The sequence below is a fragment of the Sinohyriopsis cumingii genome, chromosome 12 (assembly GCF_028554795.1).
Source record: "Sinohyriopsis cumingii isolate HCF-2022 chromosome 12, ASM2855479v2, whole genome shotgun sequence".
NCBI lineage: Eukaryota > Metazoa > Mollusca > Bivalvia > Unionida > Unionidae > Sinohyriopsis > Sinohyriopsis cumingii.
Window position 1 is genome coordinate 98,008,204 of NC_142972.1, and position 19,741 is coordinate 98,027,944.

At 33.4% G+C, this 19,741-nt stretch overlaps 1 protein-coding gene across 1 annotated transcript; it reads right to left on the minus strand.

Moving 5' to 3' along the window:
* Nucleotides 1-3,177: 3,177 nt before the first annotated feature.
* LOC149787056 (uncharacterized) lies at nt 3,178-18,961 on the minus strand. Its single transcript, XM_089977596.1, has 7 exons — nt 18,855-18,961; nt 17,297-17,359; nt 15,048-15,129; nt 12,715-12,813; nt 12,221-12,340; nt 10,455-10,538; nt 3,178-4,920 (listed from the first exon to the last, which is right to left on the minus strand). Exons 1-7 carry the CDS (start codon nt 18,870-18,872, stop codon nt 4,775-4,777), a joined length of 612 nt encoding a protein of 203 aa, XP_089833722.1. The 5' UTR covers nt 18,873-18,961; the 3' UTR covers nt 3,178-4,774.
* Between the last annotated feature and the right edge of the window lie 780 nt (nt 18,962-19,741).

A 19,741-nucleotide genomic window follows, 5' to 3' on the forward strand; every position in this document is an offset into this window, starting at 1 on the left:
AAGTTCAGGAGTAGCCAAAACAAGATTTGTTTAAAATAGCTGTCATGACAACCAAATTTGATGTATTGGCACCGTTTTTGTTTTGGATCAATTAGGCATCATTAGAAGTCTTGGTGTAATTATTTGCATAAGCAATCTGTTCAAAATTCTCGAGTCTATGATCCATGCTTGTACTTATCTTACACATTATTCCATTGAAGGGACTATTTCTTCCTTTTGAGTGTCCATTGTTGAAACCATCTCTGATATTGTTTAGTGATAACACGATTTTTAAATTAACTGTTTTGGTAGATGTACTATATGTCAATTTTGCATCATTTTCTGAGTAATGATAAGATTTTCAAGATGTTTGCCATACTGGGTGTCAGATTGACACTATTTTCATTTAGTATCAACTACACATCATAAAAAGTATTTTTGTAAAAGCACAATATCAATATGATCAGTATACCAGGGGAAAGTAGTATTAACAGGATTTTCAATGTGGTGTCCATATTGAATAGATCATAACCATGACCATTTATGACCAATGAGACATCATATGAAGTCTTCTGCTGAAAATAAGCCATGTTAACCTCTCATTTCCGGATGAACGTCAAGATTGCTATTGTGAATGTCAGAGTAGCACCATTTTCATTTAGGACCAACTGGATCACCGAGTGAATATGTGTCATGTCAATCAATGTAGTTTAGTAGTAGTAGCAAAAACAAACTTGGAGAAATGTAAAATAGACAATAGGTTGTAGCAGTCATGTGGTTTGAGGAACATGCAAGGATTTTATGTGCACTCTTGATACAATGCTTTATTGTTTACATCTGGCACATTTTGGGCATACAACTAAATAATATATTTTTGCTTCAAGGTAGTCAACCTTCATTGGCTGTGATTTACATGATAATCCAGCTTGTGCTTTCTGCCTACTGTGTAATGGGTTCAGTGATAACATGTACTTATGATACATCAATGGTGTTTGGTTAAACAGAGCAACCAAATCAAGTCTGGAATTAGTTTTGTGCTGTATTCTTCATTATCAATGCAAAGTGAAAAACTGTAGATGCAAAAATTGTTTACTTAATAATGAAAAGGAGTTCATTATTTACTTTTCCAGTGTCGAGTGAATGAAACTATCTGCTGATGCATGCATCAGAACAGTTGTTGCTGAAGCTGAGAGTGAAGCTGACAATAAATAACACAATATAGAAGAAAGCAGATTTCCGTAAGTATACAAATAGATTCTGCCTATGTATTGTGTTGAATGGCAATGGCATACAAAGTGGCAGGACTCCAGAAGCTGACTGACCTAAAATACACCACTTAGCAGTGTGTAACAGATTGAAAGATAGAACTTAGTAATATATGCACCTTCCACATTTGTGGCAGAGAAAAAACAAAGAGGAAAGAAATATGCCTTTACTGCATTTTATTACTTCTTATTTTCTTTTCTGGAACAAGTAACAAAACATGAAACAGGTTCATGAAGAAAAAAAATCTGAAGTTTATTTGCATCAAGTCTTCATGTAGACACTATACTAAATAGAAAAACAAAAATATAAAGTGAAAATTTTTAAGCACCATACTTGTTACTATAATACTTTTGAAGCATATAAATACAACTGTTGCAAATGTCATATTTCCAGAAAATAAATTCTACATTTTGTCTGTATAAAAAATCATAATGATAGATATCAGTGTAAAATGCATACTAACTGGGCTACATCTTTATTACTATAATATTACACTTAAAATTTATAACACACCAAGCCTACAAATTGATTCAAAAATGCTATACTGTATATACTTGCACATAAGCCGACCCCCAAACTGAACATGTATAAACACCAAAAAGTGCATGACCTTCATATAAGCCGACTTACAACACCGAGGCATCTCAAGATGTATGAGGTAAGTTCTAAATGCATTTATTTTGGCAAACTTGTATTTAAAAAATTACATGTATACTTATCTCGAGGTTATTGCGCATGATTACTAAAAAGAAATTGTAAAATCTTCTTTGAAATGAAATTTATTTAATATTTTGTTTTGTTATAAAGCTGCATAAATAATGCTTCGAAAATTATGCTAATACCATAAAAGCTGAGTTGTACTTTGCTTTGATGTAAGCGACCTTACACCATACCTCTCAACTTTCATGCCGGGAGGGAAAAAAACCTTGATTTTTGGGGTCGCTCAACGTCTACCTCCTCATTTTATAATATCTTCTGATTTTTGTACAGAACTCCTGATTATTACATGTCTTCGATTTTCATTTCTTCTAAACAAGAAAAGTCCTACGTGTTCTGTTGTATCGTCTGTGAATTATTGTTATAACGAAATAATTATTTTAGTATAAAGCATTCGCTTCTTCACTAAATAGAATGTTAAGTTTAAACATTATTCACAAATTAATGATTATTGTTACCTCTACAATAATACAAAAATAAAAAACTAAACTAGAAAAAAAGATAAACCAAAACAATAAAATAGTCCACAATTAATTTCAACTGCAATAATGATTACTAACAATGCTGCAACTCCATATGCTAAAGCTCCTTCCCACGAAAGAAACTTACACAAGTGAAAACCTGGCATTTTAATACTGTATATACCAATGTTAAACTGGAGTTTTAATGATTAAGTGGCCTGTACTGCTGTCACAAAATGAAAGACAAATTCGCAGACTATCAACATAGGAGACGCCAAAACATCAAGCTTTCCACTGTGTGGAAAGGAATGTTTGTTCAGCTAAAACACAAAACTAAAATTGATTTATGTTGATCTTAGTTGATCTCTATGAAAATTTTAGCCTTTATTATTACCACTATTCGTAATCATTTAAAATATGATGGTTATGTGCCTTGTACAAATAAACATGCGTACCTTTTTAAAAATATTAACTCAATTTGTAGGATCGCTTATAACATTGAAAATGAGTAACTTGTGAGCATGTTATTCAACATAAATGAAACAGCTATTAAGGACTAGCTGAAATGTTATCTGGAAGAATGCAATTTGGTTGAAACAATGAATAAAGCGAAATCTGCATCTATGTTTGGGAATAAGCAAGGATTTAAGTGAGGCTATGCACACTTTGCACTGTGTAAATATTGTACATTATAGTTCAGCATGGTCTTCCTGGTAAACTTTACCGGCCTGCAAATTATAAAGTCTTTTGTTCACTTTTATTCAACTTTGTGTTTGAGAAATCAGAAAATATGCACATGCAAAGTAATAACAAAATCAAGCATAGTACTTTAAAACAGTTTAATAATTGTCAGGTCACCGAAAGTTACAATTTTTCTACATGCATATGTCTTAGGACACAGAATAAATTATTGTTCCATGTTCCAAGATTTACAGCCATTATATCAGTAAAAAAAAAGACACAAAAACTGTAAAGTTTACACACTGGCCCATGGATAAGCCGACCCCCCCCCCCCCTCCAGGCCTTTATTTATTCGTAAATTATTCGGCTTATATGTGAGTATATACGGTACACATTTGCTATTGATATAATAAAGAAAGCTTATACCCCATATCCATGTTATGAAACCTGACACTGTGTACATTACAATCAGGTCGATACGAGTATCTTTTCAGTGACAGCTGGTTTTCAACTAACCAATGAAAATGTCCGACAAGGATTCCATTATGAGTGTGTGTGTGATGCAGCTTTAACAATATTTCAGTCATATCACTAAGATGTCTGCAGTATGGCAGTTTATAGTGATGTCTAGCACTGGGGCATCATGCCGCAGACATGTAGCATAATGTCTCACTCAGTCACATTATCCTCGGACCAGGCTGACCAGTCCTAACACTAACCTCTTAATGGTGAGTGCCTAGCGAAGCAGCTGTTAAAAACATTTGTGTAAGTCTATGGTATGACTCGGCTGGGGTTCGAACCCACAAACTCCCGCTTCTGAGGTGGAAGCTTTAACCACTAGGCCACGGTTTGTTGTCAGTCTATTATGAGAACAACGAAGTCAGCAACCAAGCTTTACTTCTTATAGCAAGAGCATTTATCCGTTTTCACAGTAAAGCATAACGTGTATTCAGTTCATCAACTATTATGAATAACTTGGAAATAAACTGTCTTGCACACAATGAAATTAAATCTTAGTTGGCAGTCAATAACAGTGCTTTACTGCTTGTAATAAACTGATTAAGAAACTAGCTTAAAAGCACGAAGCACTGGTTTTGATTTTTCACTGGCATAAAAAATGTCAGCTGCCAAATCACACAGCTTACTCTATGACATCTGGATATTGTTTGCTATGTGATGTTGCCACTGACAGCTTATACCAGAATACACTCAACCTAAAAATTAAATTTTTAAGTCTGTTAAATTAAATCTGACAAAATACACAAACATATCTGCTTGCAGAAACAGCTTTATAAGAATCATTGGTTCTCATGCACTGGTAATGAATCCAGAAGTCTCCACACTGATCACAACCAATCAGTACATATCAAGATTCATAACATTCAGTCCACAAATATTGAAAACATCTTAAAGTCTTGTATTGTTCAAAAAATATCAGTTTTATAAAGGAAATAGCAAATGTGCATTAGACACTATCTGAAAAGATACAGTAAAAATGAAAATTGATATCAATATTAGTTTAGGTAACTGACATATTCTCATTAAACATCCTGAATTCTGTACGCACACAGTTACTAAAGTTTGACAATTCCATTGTCAGATACTAGGACAGAGCATATGATGGTAGCTGAATGACATATTCCACCTGAGGATTCACAACATCAGCTTCTTCATCCTGGTGGCCCTGACAGGTAACTGCTCAACTGGATCTTTCTCCAGGTGGATATGATGGGAGAGAGAGCTGGATGCTCCATCTCTCCATCCTCTTCCACCATGTTACCCTGACACATGGCAGCCTCATTATCATTCATGAACACTATAAATAAAAGAATAGCTGATTGTAAATCTACTATTGAAACAAAATAATACATTCTTAAACTTTGACAACTTATGAGCCATAACCGGAAGTAATTCTGGATTACTTTAATATATAAAAAAATACAATAAAAGTCAATACCCCCGACCTGCCAGCCCTGACAAGTCCGTCTCAGTAAGGCAGTAGATTTTTCCTTAAGTTTGACCAGTTTTCAGTACGGTGTAAAACAGTATCAAAAGCTGTTATTGTAAAGCTCAAAAATGTAATTAAAAGTTAAGTATTCGAATCATGCAGCGAAAATAAACATTATGTTCAACTGAAAAGTTTGTAAAGTAAACAGAGATTAGTTGCTACTAGTACAGTTGCACATACTCAAGTTCCAAACCCTATGCAGCTCAATGGCTTGTGGCTATCTCTCAACTTGACCTAATTCTTATCTTTTTCCATTTCACATGATGACGGCAATCACATCTCTTGCCACAAGTGATACTCAAACTGGCATGTGATGTCCAATCAACGTAATTGTGTCCATTCCAGATTTTTATTAACAATAATCTGAATACAGTAAAACCTGTCATGAGCGACCTCTGCTATGAGCGACCACCTGTCATGTCCGACCGCAATCGTAAAGCACGGATCGATTTTACTATATAAACGCTCTGTTATGAACGACCACCTGCTGAACGCGACCAGCGACCGCGATTTCTTGGCAAAATATGCATTTTGACACTGCTATGAACGACCGCATCGCCAAAAAATCAAAACAGATTGACACCACTGACCTTAACTTAATCCTTTGTAAACATTAGAGCTCGGGATAAATGTAGTATGCAAACAAAGTGCACATTAAATAACACTATAGTTGAACAACCATATATCGGGATAAACACCTCTAACCATCATTTAATCCTTTGTAACAAAGACGGCAAAAATAGCAAAGATTGCTCTAATAAAGTATTTAAAAATAATTTGTCTTGCTACAGTACCAGTTTTGTGAAATTTACAACTCCAGCGTACGGTGTCATTTGTAAACTGCAGTAAACCAGACTAAAGTACATGTCACTAACCGCCATTGTAGTGCCGAAGTCATGTGAATAGCCAGTAAGAGTAACATCAAAGGGAGTAATGATGGATATACGCAGTCAATTTAGAGGTTTGTATTTTTTCTTTATCTGTATGAAAACTCACAAAACGCCGGTAGTCCTTATGTCCAAGTGAGAAATCGTTTAAAAGGGCTTCAGTGTTGGTTTGAGTACGTCGTTTGCTTTCCAGTTAATCCATAATGCCTGGAGGGTGAATGAGCTCATTGTCTTTAATACTAGTAAGTGAGAATCATTTCCGGATTTTTTTAAAATTATTTTTTATTTCTTTTGTTAGTGTTTCACCAAGCCACAATCTGTTTACGTGGGTGCAGATGGTCGGAATATTTGTTTATCGAGCTATAACGCTGTTGATTTAAATAAATGTACAGTATTGTTTCCTGATGAGTTAATTATGTATTTTGGTTTCATTCATTGGTACATAATATATATTTATTCCACAATTCCCCAAAACCTGATCAAAACCTATAGTCTTTATAACGTCAACACTAATAACAACGGCAGAATCTCCGCTGAAAAAAAGAAAAATTTTAACACTGGAAGAAAGGATTAATGTCATTGAAAGAAATGAAAAAGGTGAGACCACTCGCAAAATAGCAGTCAGGATAAAGCGTCGGTAAAACGCAAGTTCAAAATGTAATCAAAGACAAGAAGTCCATTAGAAACGAATGGCAGAAAGGTGCACAAGCACAGAGGAAATATGCCACGGCACGACGGACAGTTTACGGAGATCTGAACGAACGAGTATGGGAGTGGTTTTGTGTTGCAAGGAGTAAAAACATACCAGTAAGTGGAAAGCTGATTCAGGAAAAGGCAATAATTGAGATACATCTTCAGACCAAAGAGCTGAGTAAAACATTTCAACAAAGAAGTATAATGGATTTCTTTTAAAAAAACAGTGAATAAGTGTATAAAATATGATATATACATCATATCTAACTGTTCATTTTTTGTACATATTAATGTGATGTTGAAATATAAATTTTATTCTCGTTGTTTGATAGATGTATATCTTTATTATATAAAGATATTTTGAGAGGAATGCATGCATTATTTAACAAGATTCATGAATAAAGGATATGATACATGTACAGTGAGTATGGGTATTAATTATTTTTCAACAATGCTAACTATTGACCATGAAAACCAGTCCATTTTCACACACCTCTTATGAGAGACCACCTGTCTTGAGAGACCACTTTTGGTTGGCAGAAGGGGCGGTCTCTCATAACAGGTTTTACTGTAATCCTTTTTATTCTTCGGTGTCGATAATTAACACTTTTCAAGAGGCTTATTTCCCCTTTTATCTTAAACATTCATCTCTTTTTTTTTTAAATCGAAAATAAACAGTTTGATCATGGCAACACAGCTTAAAGCATCTGTAAAGTTAGTCAGGTTCGCTGAATAATTTAACTAATTCAAATATGAAACCCAGATCCAAATCAAACACCGATGAACAAATGTTCCACAATTTTTGCCATTGATCATTTCCCATAGTTTTTGCTTTTATAACCTAAATCTGCATGTTATGGGTAATTTTCATAACACTAATGGCAAAATTGTAAGGGCTGGAAGGTGTGATACCCTACATGTCATTTAAATATGTTGTAAACTTTAAAGAAAATGGCTAAAGCGGACTGGTCATCACTAACCTGTCTGATATTACCACAGTAACAAGCAACACACATTCAAATTCATGGAATTCTTTCCGTAAATGCTTTTGATTGAAATTTTTATGTAAATAATTATTTTCCGATAAAGTTGTGTAATGGTCTTTCTATTTTTCTTAATGGTGGTGTTAGTAATATAAATGTGAAGTAACTTAAGCTTTAATAAATTCATAACATACATACAGACAGAGTCCAGTAAGTTACATGGGAAAACGCTTCACCTACCACTAGTATATATAATACTTTTTATGATAGAGACACAATATATATATATATGAAATTATGTCATATATATTCAGCTGTTCCTATTATATTAACACCTGCATATCACATCAAACGTTTAATTAGAAATTCTTTATGAAACCATCATCCTGATGCTGGATTTAATTGACCTTCTTTCTTACACTTTGTACTCTCGTGTATATTATATTTTAAGCTGCCAACATCTTTATTATTTTTATTGTTCATCGTCTATCTATTTAAACATGCTGCAACACATTAGTAAATCTAAGAACTGAAGTATTGGCATGCCAACATTCAAACAGTACTTTGACATAAACTTGTTCCTGCAAGTATTAACAGTAAATGCAAATAATACACTTGAAGACTTTGCTATTCTGAGTACCAGGCAACTCTTAAAATTAATATTTAAAACAGAAATGATATACAAGGTTAACAATTAAATACTGCCCTAGCCTTGATACTGCAATTGGCCATATGACACAGCCAACTGATCATGCTTTGAATCTACATTTCCACTAAAATAAATATAATTTCTTTGAATCTTGTAAAAATTTCTTGCTTGCAAACATCAAATATCATGCAGCTATGTTCTTTCCTACATACTTATTAATCCATTAGCAAAATGGAGGAATAAGTCTCAACAGGTTTTCTTAATTTTCTAAATTTAAAGTTACATTAACCCACTGAGGACTGAAACCTCAGGATATGTCCACTAATCAACACAACTAGGTAGACACATATATACCAATATGATGAAAATTCTCAAGTGTTATCATGCACATGCAATCTTATGTCATTGCAATTAACATGCATTCATTCATGATGTCATTTTTAAATCTGATATTGTGCGAGCTAAGGAGACCTGAACATTTCTATAATAGATTATATAGATACACTTTTGACATTGCTTTCTCAATATAATATAAAAATTCAATGAAGAGTCTGTACAGTTAAGTTGAATTACTATTGTTGTGGGTTTAATGCCATTTTTCAGCATATGATATGCTATACATGACAAGCAGTATTTATTGATTATTAGTTGTTATTATGAATCAGAAACTACTGAAACTTTATTTGTACATACATACAATGTTAAATTAAACTTTCTTATCATAACTACTTGGTAAGTACTGTCTCCAGAGAAGTAATTTGATCACAATTTACTCACTTAATTGTGAAAAGTCCCTTCTGAACTTGAAACAGGAAATAAGCACTATTTATCATGGACTTGAACACATATCTTTCAATAACAGGATAAAATATAAACTTTAGACAATTATTATAAAAACTCGCCATCTTTAGGCAAATTAACCGACTGGAACCACTCGGTATTAAAAATCTCCAAGCTGCTTGGGACGAAAAATTTCAATAGCTGTAACTATTTCAACTTTGAGCTATTAATTATAAAGATATTTGTTTATAACCAGTTCATGAGGTGGCAACCATTTAACGAAAAAAAAAAAAAAACCAACAAGATAATGACAACTTTTGCAATGCATACTGACTGGACAAAATTACATTTCTATATTTAATGGGTCTATTCAACGTGAAGACAAAATTCAATTGGATAATAGCTGTCAATCATTGGCTTTAGAAAATTAAGACATTATACATACTTCTGAATAAATAAATACTGCTTGGATACGAATGGTTAAGTGAATTTTAATAAAAATTGAAATATTGCCTTTCTCTTGTAAAAATTTAAAATTTATCACTATATAATAAATTTATCAATAAAACCAAAACAATATCAATAAATGAAATAATTAATAAAACAGAAAAATATTTCCATTACAAAAGAATGAGTCTAATTCGGACTATGGCTTGTTAATCATGCTTGTGTTGGCATTCAAAATCAACTAATACTAAGGAACAAGAAATAAAAGAAAAAAAGTAAACAAACATAGTGTATTCATTTCTGCATTGTTCTAAAAATGAATTCAGAACCATTCGCATCTCTCCAACACTAAGTCGCTTATTCTCTAGAAACAGCAACATGTTTATTTGAAATACACTATAACAACATACTGACACAATGTATATGCATAGTGTAAACACGAAGCACGATAACTGTAATAGATAAATTACAGACAATACCATTACAGAATGCCAGCTACAGTCATTGATAAAGGAACAGAACTTTTTTTCTTGCATGTAGGCAAAATAAAATGCATTTTTCAACCAATTCTGGAAATTCAAGAAGGTGGTCATGGTTTGATACCCATGTTTGCAATATGACAATGTACACATTTAAATAAAAAATGTTTATTGCATCTTTTTCTCTTAAAACAAATTTTTTTTAAGGCTTTAATGATATGGTGATGCAAAACAAATTGCTCTCACCTACAGAACAATAGGAAATCTCTAAAGTAAGAGGATGATACATCTACAATGAAATTTAAAACATTGAAATCTATCTTTAACATGTGCTTGACTGATAGGTACAATTGAGAAAGGCAAATAAATGAAGAAATTCTTGAACAAAGCAATGGTGGCAATGCAATAGGAAAATCAGGATTACCCTGGGTATTGCTGTTTGGAGAGGAAAAGCGGACATTTCTTGGCCACCATGAAGGTTGATTTTCTGGCCTATATGCTGCTTTTCCTGTAAAAATTTAAGACAAAAACATTACCATAAAACATAAATTTTGCACAAATCATAATACATGTATTTTGTTTGTGGGTACTCAATTAACATAAACTTTCATGTACATAAAAATCACCATGATGACTTGTTTTAAAGGCAGTGCTAAAAAATCTCATAGTCAGATGCCTGGGGCCCCTCTTATGTCAGATCAGGCCTGTCCAGTGTTATAAAAGAGGTGCACATTTGAGTTGTAATCAAATTTTCAAAGAAAAATTTGACTTAAATGATGAAATGCAGAAATGTATTTTCAAGATGCTGACATACCTGCCACAAAGATTAAAATCAGACTGCTGCTGTCCTATGTGGAGTCTAAATCTGATTTTAATCAAATTGTTACATGACATGTCATGCTAAAAACATGATTTGTAGTCCCAAACCCCCCAACACTGATGTGTTTCGAGAAAACAATTTTCAGAAGTCTTTGGAAATAAAATATGGAGAAAAAAACTACAACTCTCAGTAGATGCCCATTACAAGTAGCATACAGAAACAGTAAACAGTCATAATTGGAGCTGATGTAAAACTATCCTTTGGGAAACTTAAAAGCGGTAATTAAAAGGCTAAGAGATCAGGTTATACACCACCATTTCATATATTACTTAACTGGCTGACAATAGCTTGTGAGATGTGTTTGAACACTGCACTGGGTGAGACCACTGTGCGGTCTGCATAGGTATGCTCATTGCTCAGGACATGGAACAGCGCAATAGGTAAATCTATGAGATGCTAGACGCATGTAATATAAAAAAAGGTAATGTGTATCATTCCTTTAAATGAAAATGTTTAAGCCATATGTATTACAGGTTCTTGATATGTTTGTGAATAGTGGCAACATTTAAAGTCAGATTTTAATGCACATATAAAATGAATAGCATGATCATTTCAACTGTCAGAATAGTATTCAAGTGTGATTCATATCTGAAGTTGATTTAAAAAGAAATTTGTTATCAAAAGTATGAACAAAGCCAAACAAAAATAAATTTAAGAATTCATAGATGGAGTTTTAACTTGTGAAACATGCTATTAAATAAAAGCAAAAAAACAATTAAGCCAGGAGGGTGACAATGAATTCTTTGCACATACTTTAAACAATATATTGACATATGTCAACTTGATTCTGACCCTGATTGTCTGAGACACCAAAAGAGAAGTTTGAACACCAGGACAATCCAGTCTCAAGTGAGTGTAGTGGGGAACACTAAATACACCGGTATTACCTTCAAACCCCCTACGAATTGCAATTTTGTGTGACAAATAATATTAAAATAAGGGAAAATATTGGGTATATGGAAATTGGAGTTCAGGCTTGTGGAATGTTGGTCAGGGCTTGTGATCTTTTAAAGTTACAAGCCTTGGGTCTGTGTCCAATTTTTTTTTTCTTTGAGCACTGCTGGGTTGATTATAATCAATTTTTATCACCATATCCCCTCCAAAAATGTCAATATCTCACCAACTAATGGTATGCATATATGTCATTAATAACTTCTGAATGACAGAAAAAATACTTTCTTATGGCCAAAAAGAGGACCAATTGCACACATAAAACACATCTATGTTGTGCACATCTGGGCTTTCCCTCTATTCTTTGATCACCACACAAATGTATTCCAGGATGTTGAAATACATATCCTGATACTCACCATAAATTCCATTTCTTCTAAGTATTGCTGGTATTAAGAACACAAGCATATCCCAAGTGTACATTGACGACTCTGCATATGGCAATGCAAGAGGCTCCTCCTCAGTTTCTCTTGCAACATCTATGAACATATATTTAAAACGTTTCATAAGCGCTGTACCAGACAATTCTTACGGTATGAAATACTATTAACATGACAGAACAAAAGGAAAGTTTAAGCGCTGTTAAACTTGTTCAGCATCAATCTTTGTACTCGGCTTTGACAATAACCTTTAACATTAAAAAAAAAATTTGAAACTCTCAACCTACCGATTACAAAAATAGTTATATCTCTATCAAGGATTAAATGGCAGTCATGCCTAGCGCAGAGCAATCAAGTTTCTAAAATTATTTTGAAGAAAACTAAATTACAACCAACATATAAAACATCATTTTCATAATTTTCTTATATCTTTAAAGTAACTGTGCATGGTAAAAGTATGTATGATTACTAACCATTTCGTTGACTGGGCATGTACAGCCGTCCCAGAGCAACCTCCTTGAATTTGTCCAATACGGTTTGGCTATCAACAAAAGCACTCATGTGATCAGGTGCTGAAATAAAATTTATCATCAATTTAAAAAAAAATAATGATTATATAAATCTCAAACTAAATTTTGTATTGAAGTACTTTTAGCATCATTTCTAAATTGAAAACAATGCCTTGCAACTTGTATTTTAAATCAAAGCCTAATAAAATTTAATGTCCTTTATCAGACCTGCCAACACTGAAAAACTTAAATCAGGATTTTGCCTCCAAAACACCATTAAAAATCAGGAGACAGGGTAAAAAAGGAGGGGGTAAAATAGTAAGGTGTACATTTCATGATAAAGATGTTTACTGGTATCATTTCAGTCTACTGTATGTTGCAGATCTGCATTTCTGCAAAAGTTTATCATTTTTTGTCTTTGGGTGACAAATTTGCTGATAAGAATAGCTTTCAGTGTTGATGCTGACAGGCTGGCTCTTTGGCTGTTCTGTTGTTTTGTGGCTATTGAGAATGCTCCCTCAGCATTGCTGCAGCTGTGTGGTGTTGAAAGTATTGATAGCAGTACTGCCCCAAGGGTTGAAAAGAACAGTTGGCCAGATTCATCCTTTTTTTCATGAGAGCAACCCACTAAAGGATGACTTACTAATTCATGCGAGCATTGCAGATGTGTCTAAACAATCTGTAGTATCATTTAAGGACCTGGCCTTTTTCTCCAACTGAATGGAAGAATCAATACTGATGATCTGCACTGATAATTTTAGCTTCACCAAATCTACATTTCTGACGCAGAATTGAATGTGGAAAGAGCAGATCTTCAGTGGCAGAATGTATGATAGGCCCCACAAGTCGATGGACGAATGAAAACAAACTGCTTCTCCCAAACACTCCTATATTTTTATCATATTTCTTTTTTTTCTTACCTGTTACTTCCTTTCCATCTTTTTTTCACTCCTTGCTGAGAAACGTATCCATTATGCTGCTGTGATTTGCTGATGGGATCAGATAAAGAGAACCATCTCTTTGTGAGAAAATCTCTTTGTATTGGCGGATGAAAACCGAAATCAAGCCAGATATGGTAAAGTACTAAGAAACATACCAGACCAAGAAAGTCAGGAAAAAAACCAGGAAAATGATGTTTTTGTATAAACAAATAAATTTTTTTTCTTTTTCGGGGAGTTTAAAAATAAGGATTTCATCTTAAAAATTGGGGATTCAGGAGATCCATAAATCAGAATTTTCTTGATTTTTTCAGTATGCTTGGCAGGTCTGCTTTATATAAAATAACTTTTTGACAATTTATTATAACAAAATTATTTCATGAATGGTTTATAAAAGTGATATGCAAATTCAACAGTTACAGTTAGATTGATAAAAAAGCAAGAAATGGTACACTACATTTGATAAAGTAGGCAAAATGGATGATACATGTGCCAAAATTAAAATAAAATGGGATATCATTGATTGGAACCATTTTCAAATGATAATTTCATGACAATCCAAATAAACAGACAAATTAACCATAGGAATAGTCTCTCTACGATGCTGCCAATCATTAGTCTTTCCCAAGTTTCAGCTTTCACTGGACACCTTGAAGGTGTGATAATGTTTTGTACAATTCTTTGTTGGAAGATTTACATAGGTTTTACCTTTTTCTCAGTTATTGTAGTTTTATCTACCATCTGGTGCAATAGTTATGATGTCTACAATTATTTTTACTGGGGTAAAAAAATGTCATCAGTTGTTCTGTATCTATCTTTTTGTAAAACTTTACAGATTTTACCAATGATAAATGGAGCTACATATGTAATTGGAACCTATGGACATTTTAGTCAAATATGAAAACAGAACTGGAGTTGATGTTATGGAAAAGTGTTAAATTATTCTTAACCTCACAATCAAGAAATATATACTGGGTATAGGACTATTTTCAGTTCCAATGCTTGCTGTATATGGTATTAGGAAAATAGGAAAATAGTCAGAACATGGCAACCAGTGCAAATTTTTTTTTTTAAATTGCATGATGGATTGTGTTTATATGCACAAAAACAACAATTGAGCATATGGAGATTAAACGATTGCTTGCTGCACCTATATTTGATTTAAGGTAATGACACACATCCTTGGTGTTTACTTTATGTAAACTCAAATGGGACATGAAAGCAATTCACTTAAGAGAAGCCAAACAAGTATAAATAGAAGCAGTTTTATTGAATAAAGGTGTTTATTAATAGTGAATTTTTCTGACAGAAATGGCTTATTAAGGAGGGATGCCTATGAAAAGCATGAAATAAAATCACCTTTCCATTCCACTCGATCTCCTCGCAAAACCATCATGGCAAAATTTGGTGGCTGTTCAGACTCTTTGAACCATGCATCAGCCTAGGTAATGAAAAAATAAAAAATAGATCAGATAAAAGCATTTCTTGTTTCAATTTCATTGGCATCATTTATTATTACCATTCATGTTCTGAAACACTTAAAAGGAATTACGTAAATCCACTTTCAAAAGTCTACAAAATGCTCAGACAGCTCCAGTGGCCAAGTGGTTAGAGCATCTGCCCCGGATTGGTGAGGTCATGGGTTCGAACCACAGTTGTCCTATAAGACTTATACAAATGGTACTGACAGCTGCCTCGCTAGGCACTCAACATTAAGAGGTTAGTGTTAGGACTAGTTGACCTAGTTTCAGGATAATGTGACTGGGTGGGACTTTATGCTACATGTCTGCCTCATGATGCCCCAGTGCTAGACATCACATTAAAATGCCACACTGCAGATATCGTAACAATATGACTGGAAAAATGTTAAAGCTACTTTAAAAATCTAAATCACACACACAAAATGCTCTCGAGATTATATGCCACAAAAGCTTAAAATAATTGGGCCAAAAGTACTTCCTTGCTGATGTATTTGCCATATATCCTTGGACACGATAAAATAAATTTTTTTTTCCTGTCTCAGAACTTTTTTTTAACTAGGTCATATATCCCCAGAATTAAGAAACAAAATAAATTTGTGTTGAAATTTTTGCCTGCCCCACTCACCACATGTTACGATAAAATAGATACACAAAATGCTTATTCGTTAAGAAAAGTAAAGAAACTTACCTTGTACTGTTAAAATGTATTATTCATCAATGATTTATTAAAGACAAACTATGTCCACGAACTCTGGTTATGTAATATATGCACCCATACCATAATGTATATAGATTTGGAGAATATAAAATCGTTTGATTAGTTCGTGAAGGACGGAAGAGAACAAACTGACAATTTGATCAAAAACATTGATGAAACAACAGTGTACTTTGTTCATATTCACACAAAACAGTGGATCATATATGTGGACGGGGTGCATAGGAAGGGTTTTGTTGATGAGATGCAGTGGATTAAAGAGTTTTATCTTGAGTACTTAGTTTAATATTTTTTTAAAAATATATTTAAGTTTGCTTGCAACTCACAAATTAAAAAAACTAGCAAAAACAATGGGTCCAGAATGTACAGTGCCAAATGAAAAATGTGTTTCCGGTAAGTCGATCACCAGTGTTTCTTACCAAACCTAACACTTTCCCCTCCATGGAAAAAAAAAATCCCAAAAATAACATTTAATATATATATAATATTGAGGGGAAAAAATGACCAGCCTAAACCAATATAATGTTATGTTTGTCATTACATTGTTTCTAATGTAACATTTACAGGTAGTATATGAAACTAAGCTGTTCACCTAGTAATTCTTTAAACCTTATTAAATAAGGCAAATGGTTAGAATGTCAATGAAGTAAATATTTTATATAGCAGATTAAATTTTAACTGCACTGATACTGATTGTCAGGTGTCATATTAAAATAAAAATTTGAAGATGATTCTTTCCAAAGTTCAAAACAAAAAACTTGGAGTTTTATCCATTGAATGTCAGCTTATTATACGACCCCATGGCAGATGATCTGGAAAAATCAAAAACTGATTTCTGCCTAGTTAAAGCAAAATCGAACAACAAAAACCACTTTTTACCCGTTGTCCTGAACTGTCACTGCTCAAAGGTTTAAAATCTTGTCTAATTATAAAGCCAATTTTATTGTGCTTGTGTTTTAATAAAAGTCATACAAGTGCACTTAATCATCTTTCAATTAGGATATAATCTGATTACACCTTTAGTTTGATCTTGTCCACATATGGTGACGTACTTGAACATTGATATTACCATATGTACTTCTCAGGGTGTTAAATAATGCCCTTTCAAAGGAATATGGTTGTAACAGGATCCAAATATAGTGAATAACTGTCATTTAAATGTACTTGAACATTGATATTACCATATGTACTTCTCAGGGTGTTAAATAATGACCTTTCAAAGGAATATGGTTGTAACAGGATCCAAATATAGTGAATAACTGTCATTTAAATGTACTTTAATACAATTTATGAAATAATTACACTCACTACTGAAATGTTTGGTGTTGAACGCCTACATGACCAGTATGACTTTTACTATAAATGAAAATACAGTAATAAAATGGCAGCGACTGTGCAAAAGAAATAAATACCCTTTTCACCAACAGATCCCACTGTCTCCTCAATCGCTTCTTCTTACTTTCTTCTTTAATTTCCTGCAAAAGGTGTGATGCATTAAAAATGTGTGTGAAATTCACTGTGCAGTAGTCTAACAATGTAAGACTTATCACATGATATTTATAATAATAATAATAATGATAATAATGAGGACTTTGTATAATGCCCAATCTTTAGAAGCTCTAAGAGCTTTACAATATTAGACAACACTAGTAAGATAAAAAACATCTAATGATTACAAAAACAAGCACCATGAAATTAGAAAAAAAATAAAAATAAATGCTGAGAATATTTAAGTTAGGAAACATTATTAGGTCTTTAAGTTTGTTCCTGCAGTCGAAATAAGTGAGTTTTGAGAGCCCTCTTGAATGTAATCACTGTGTCTTTGTGTCTAAGTTCAGTGAGCAATTCATTCCACAATGCATGGGCACTGGTATGCAAAAGAACGCTGTATGTATGACTTTGTTTTCATACTTGGAATAATGAGCATACGATTGTCAGAAGAGGAGCGTAAGTAACTTGCTGGTGTGTACACATGGGTGAGGTCAGATAGGTATGTTGGACTAGAGTCTGACAGTGAAACGTAGCACAGAGAACAAATTTTGTGTTTGATTCTGGAACGAATGGATAGCCAGTGTAGGGTACAGAGCAGCGGAGAGGTGTGCTCTGATCATGGTACTCTAAGTATGATCCGAGCAGCTTTGTTTTGAACTTTTTGAAGTTTCTGGAGTAGATATTGAGATGAACCAGACAGAATTGAGTCACAATAGTCCAGTCTTGAAAGTACTAATGAACACACAAGTGTTTTAGTGGCATCAACTGAAAGATATTTGCGAATTGAGCTGATGCGTCTCAGCTCAAGATATGTAGCCTTGCATATGTTCATGACATGTGAGAGTACCGTCCAGAGTAACACCTAGGTTTCGTACTGATTGTGTGAATTTAATGTTGGTGTTGCTGACATTTATTGTTTGAGGTAAAGGATGTGAATGAGAAAATCTTTGTGTTGTGATCAGAATGGCCTTAGTTTTATCATTCATCTGCAGCTTGTTACATGTCATCCATGATTTCACATGAGAAATGCACGTCTCTACACCTTGGATGTTAGCATCAACTTCAGTTGGGTGGCTAGATTTGTATATTTGGGTGTCATCAGCGTACAATTGGTGAGACACTGGATGATGAAGTATGACACTTGACACATTTATGGTTCGGTAACACCAAAACAAAATTATGTGATGCGTCTTACGTTTTAGAACTGTGCAGCAACTTTAAATGGGTTAACAAGTAACATTTTTACACTGGCAAAGAAGCCTAATACATAAGCGAGAATTGCAGATTTGGGTTCGATACGTTGAAAACGTCTACAGTTGTAAATAAACTTGAGCTTTTCATCTGAAGGTTCCACTTAAAATAACATAATCACTAATGTTTGAATAGATCACTGGGGACTCTGCCCCACTTATGTGTTCTTAAATAATGAACTAAGCAACAATGTAAACATGTCTAGAATTTACTTATAAATATAAGTACCGTCATGGAAGCCGCCATTTTTGTTGTAACTAAAATTTGCGCATGCTCAAAATTAAGAATCAGTTTTGACGTCACTGTTCTGTGCGTTCCGTTCTAAGACATTTTTTTGTCCACTAATATACCTCCATGGGTATTGTTAGTTTTAGCTTCTAGTGTTTAAAAGCCTTGTAGTTGCAATTGTAATCATGTACCTCTGTTTTACTTTGCAGGCTCACATTATGAAGTGAGATAACAATGATTATTTTATTAAAAGGTTCATTTAACATGAGGCATGGTCGAAACATGTCATTTCAGACAAACTATGAAGAAATTAAGAAGAAAAGTTATCGACTTGATTTCTGCACTTTTTACATTATGCAAAAATATCTTACCACAAATATGTGGCTGCTACATCAATTTATTTGTTTTCAGATGCAGAATCTTCGTACATACAAACTGGTGGAAGTCTGTCACCAAAGACGCAACGAAGACTGCAGAGTATTATGCAGAGCATCAGTAAGATGGAGGGTAAGATAATTTTATGATGGAATTTTTAATAAAAATTTATTTCAGTTAATTTAGTGTTATAATGGAAGGCAAGTTCTAACTGCTCAATTTCTCCATTTGTCTCAACCCTTGAGAATGTCTTGTAAATAATATACTACCTCATTAAGTCCCTTTGTTATAATAAGGATCTTTCTACAAGTCAGTGATTGGTATGGATCCCATTTGATTTAGTCTTAGTAAAATTGTCTCATTTACTACAAGGTACATGTCTACATACTTGCCAACCCTTACGATTTCGCCGTAAGTCTTACGAAATTAATTTCCTTTAAAATACGGACTTAAGGAATAAAAGCATAAACTATGAAAAATGATTGTTGCTGAAAACTCCAGATAATTGGTTC

Excerpts from the sequence above, each read along its gene's own strand:
- LOC149787056 (XM_089977596.1), bottom strand. Across the intron at positions 15,130-17,296 it reads GGGATCTGTTGGTGAAAAGG|GCTGATGCATGGTTCAAAGA; the intron begins GTATTTATTTCT and ends TTCATTACCTAG. Across the intron at positions 12,814-15,047 it reads AGATCGAGTGGAATGGAAAG|CACCTGATCACATGAGTGCT; the intron begins GTGATTTTATTT and ends ATTTTATTTCAG.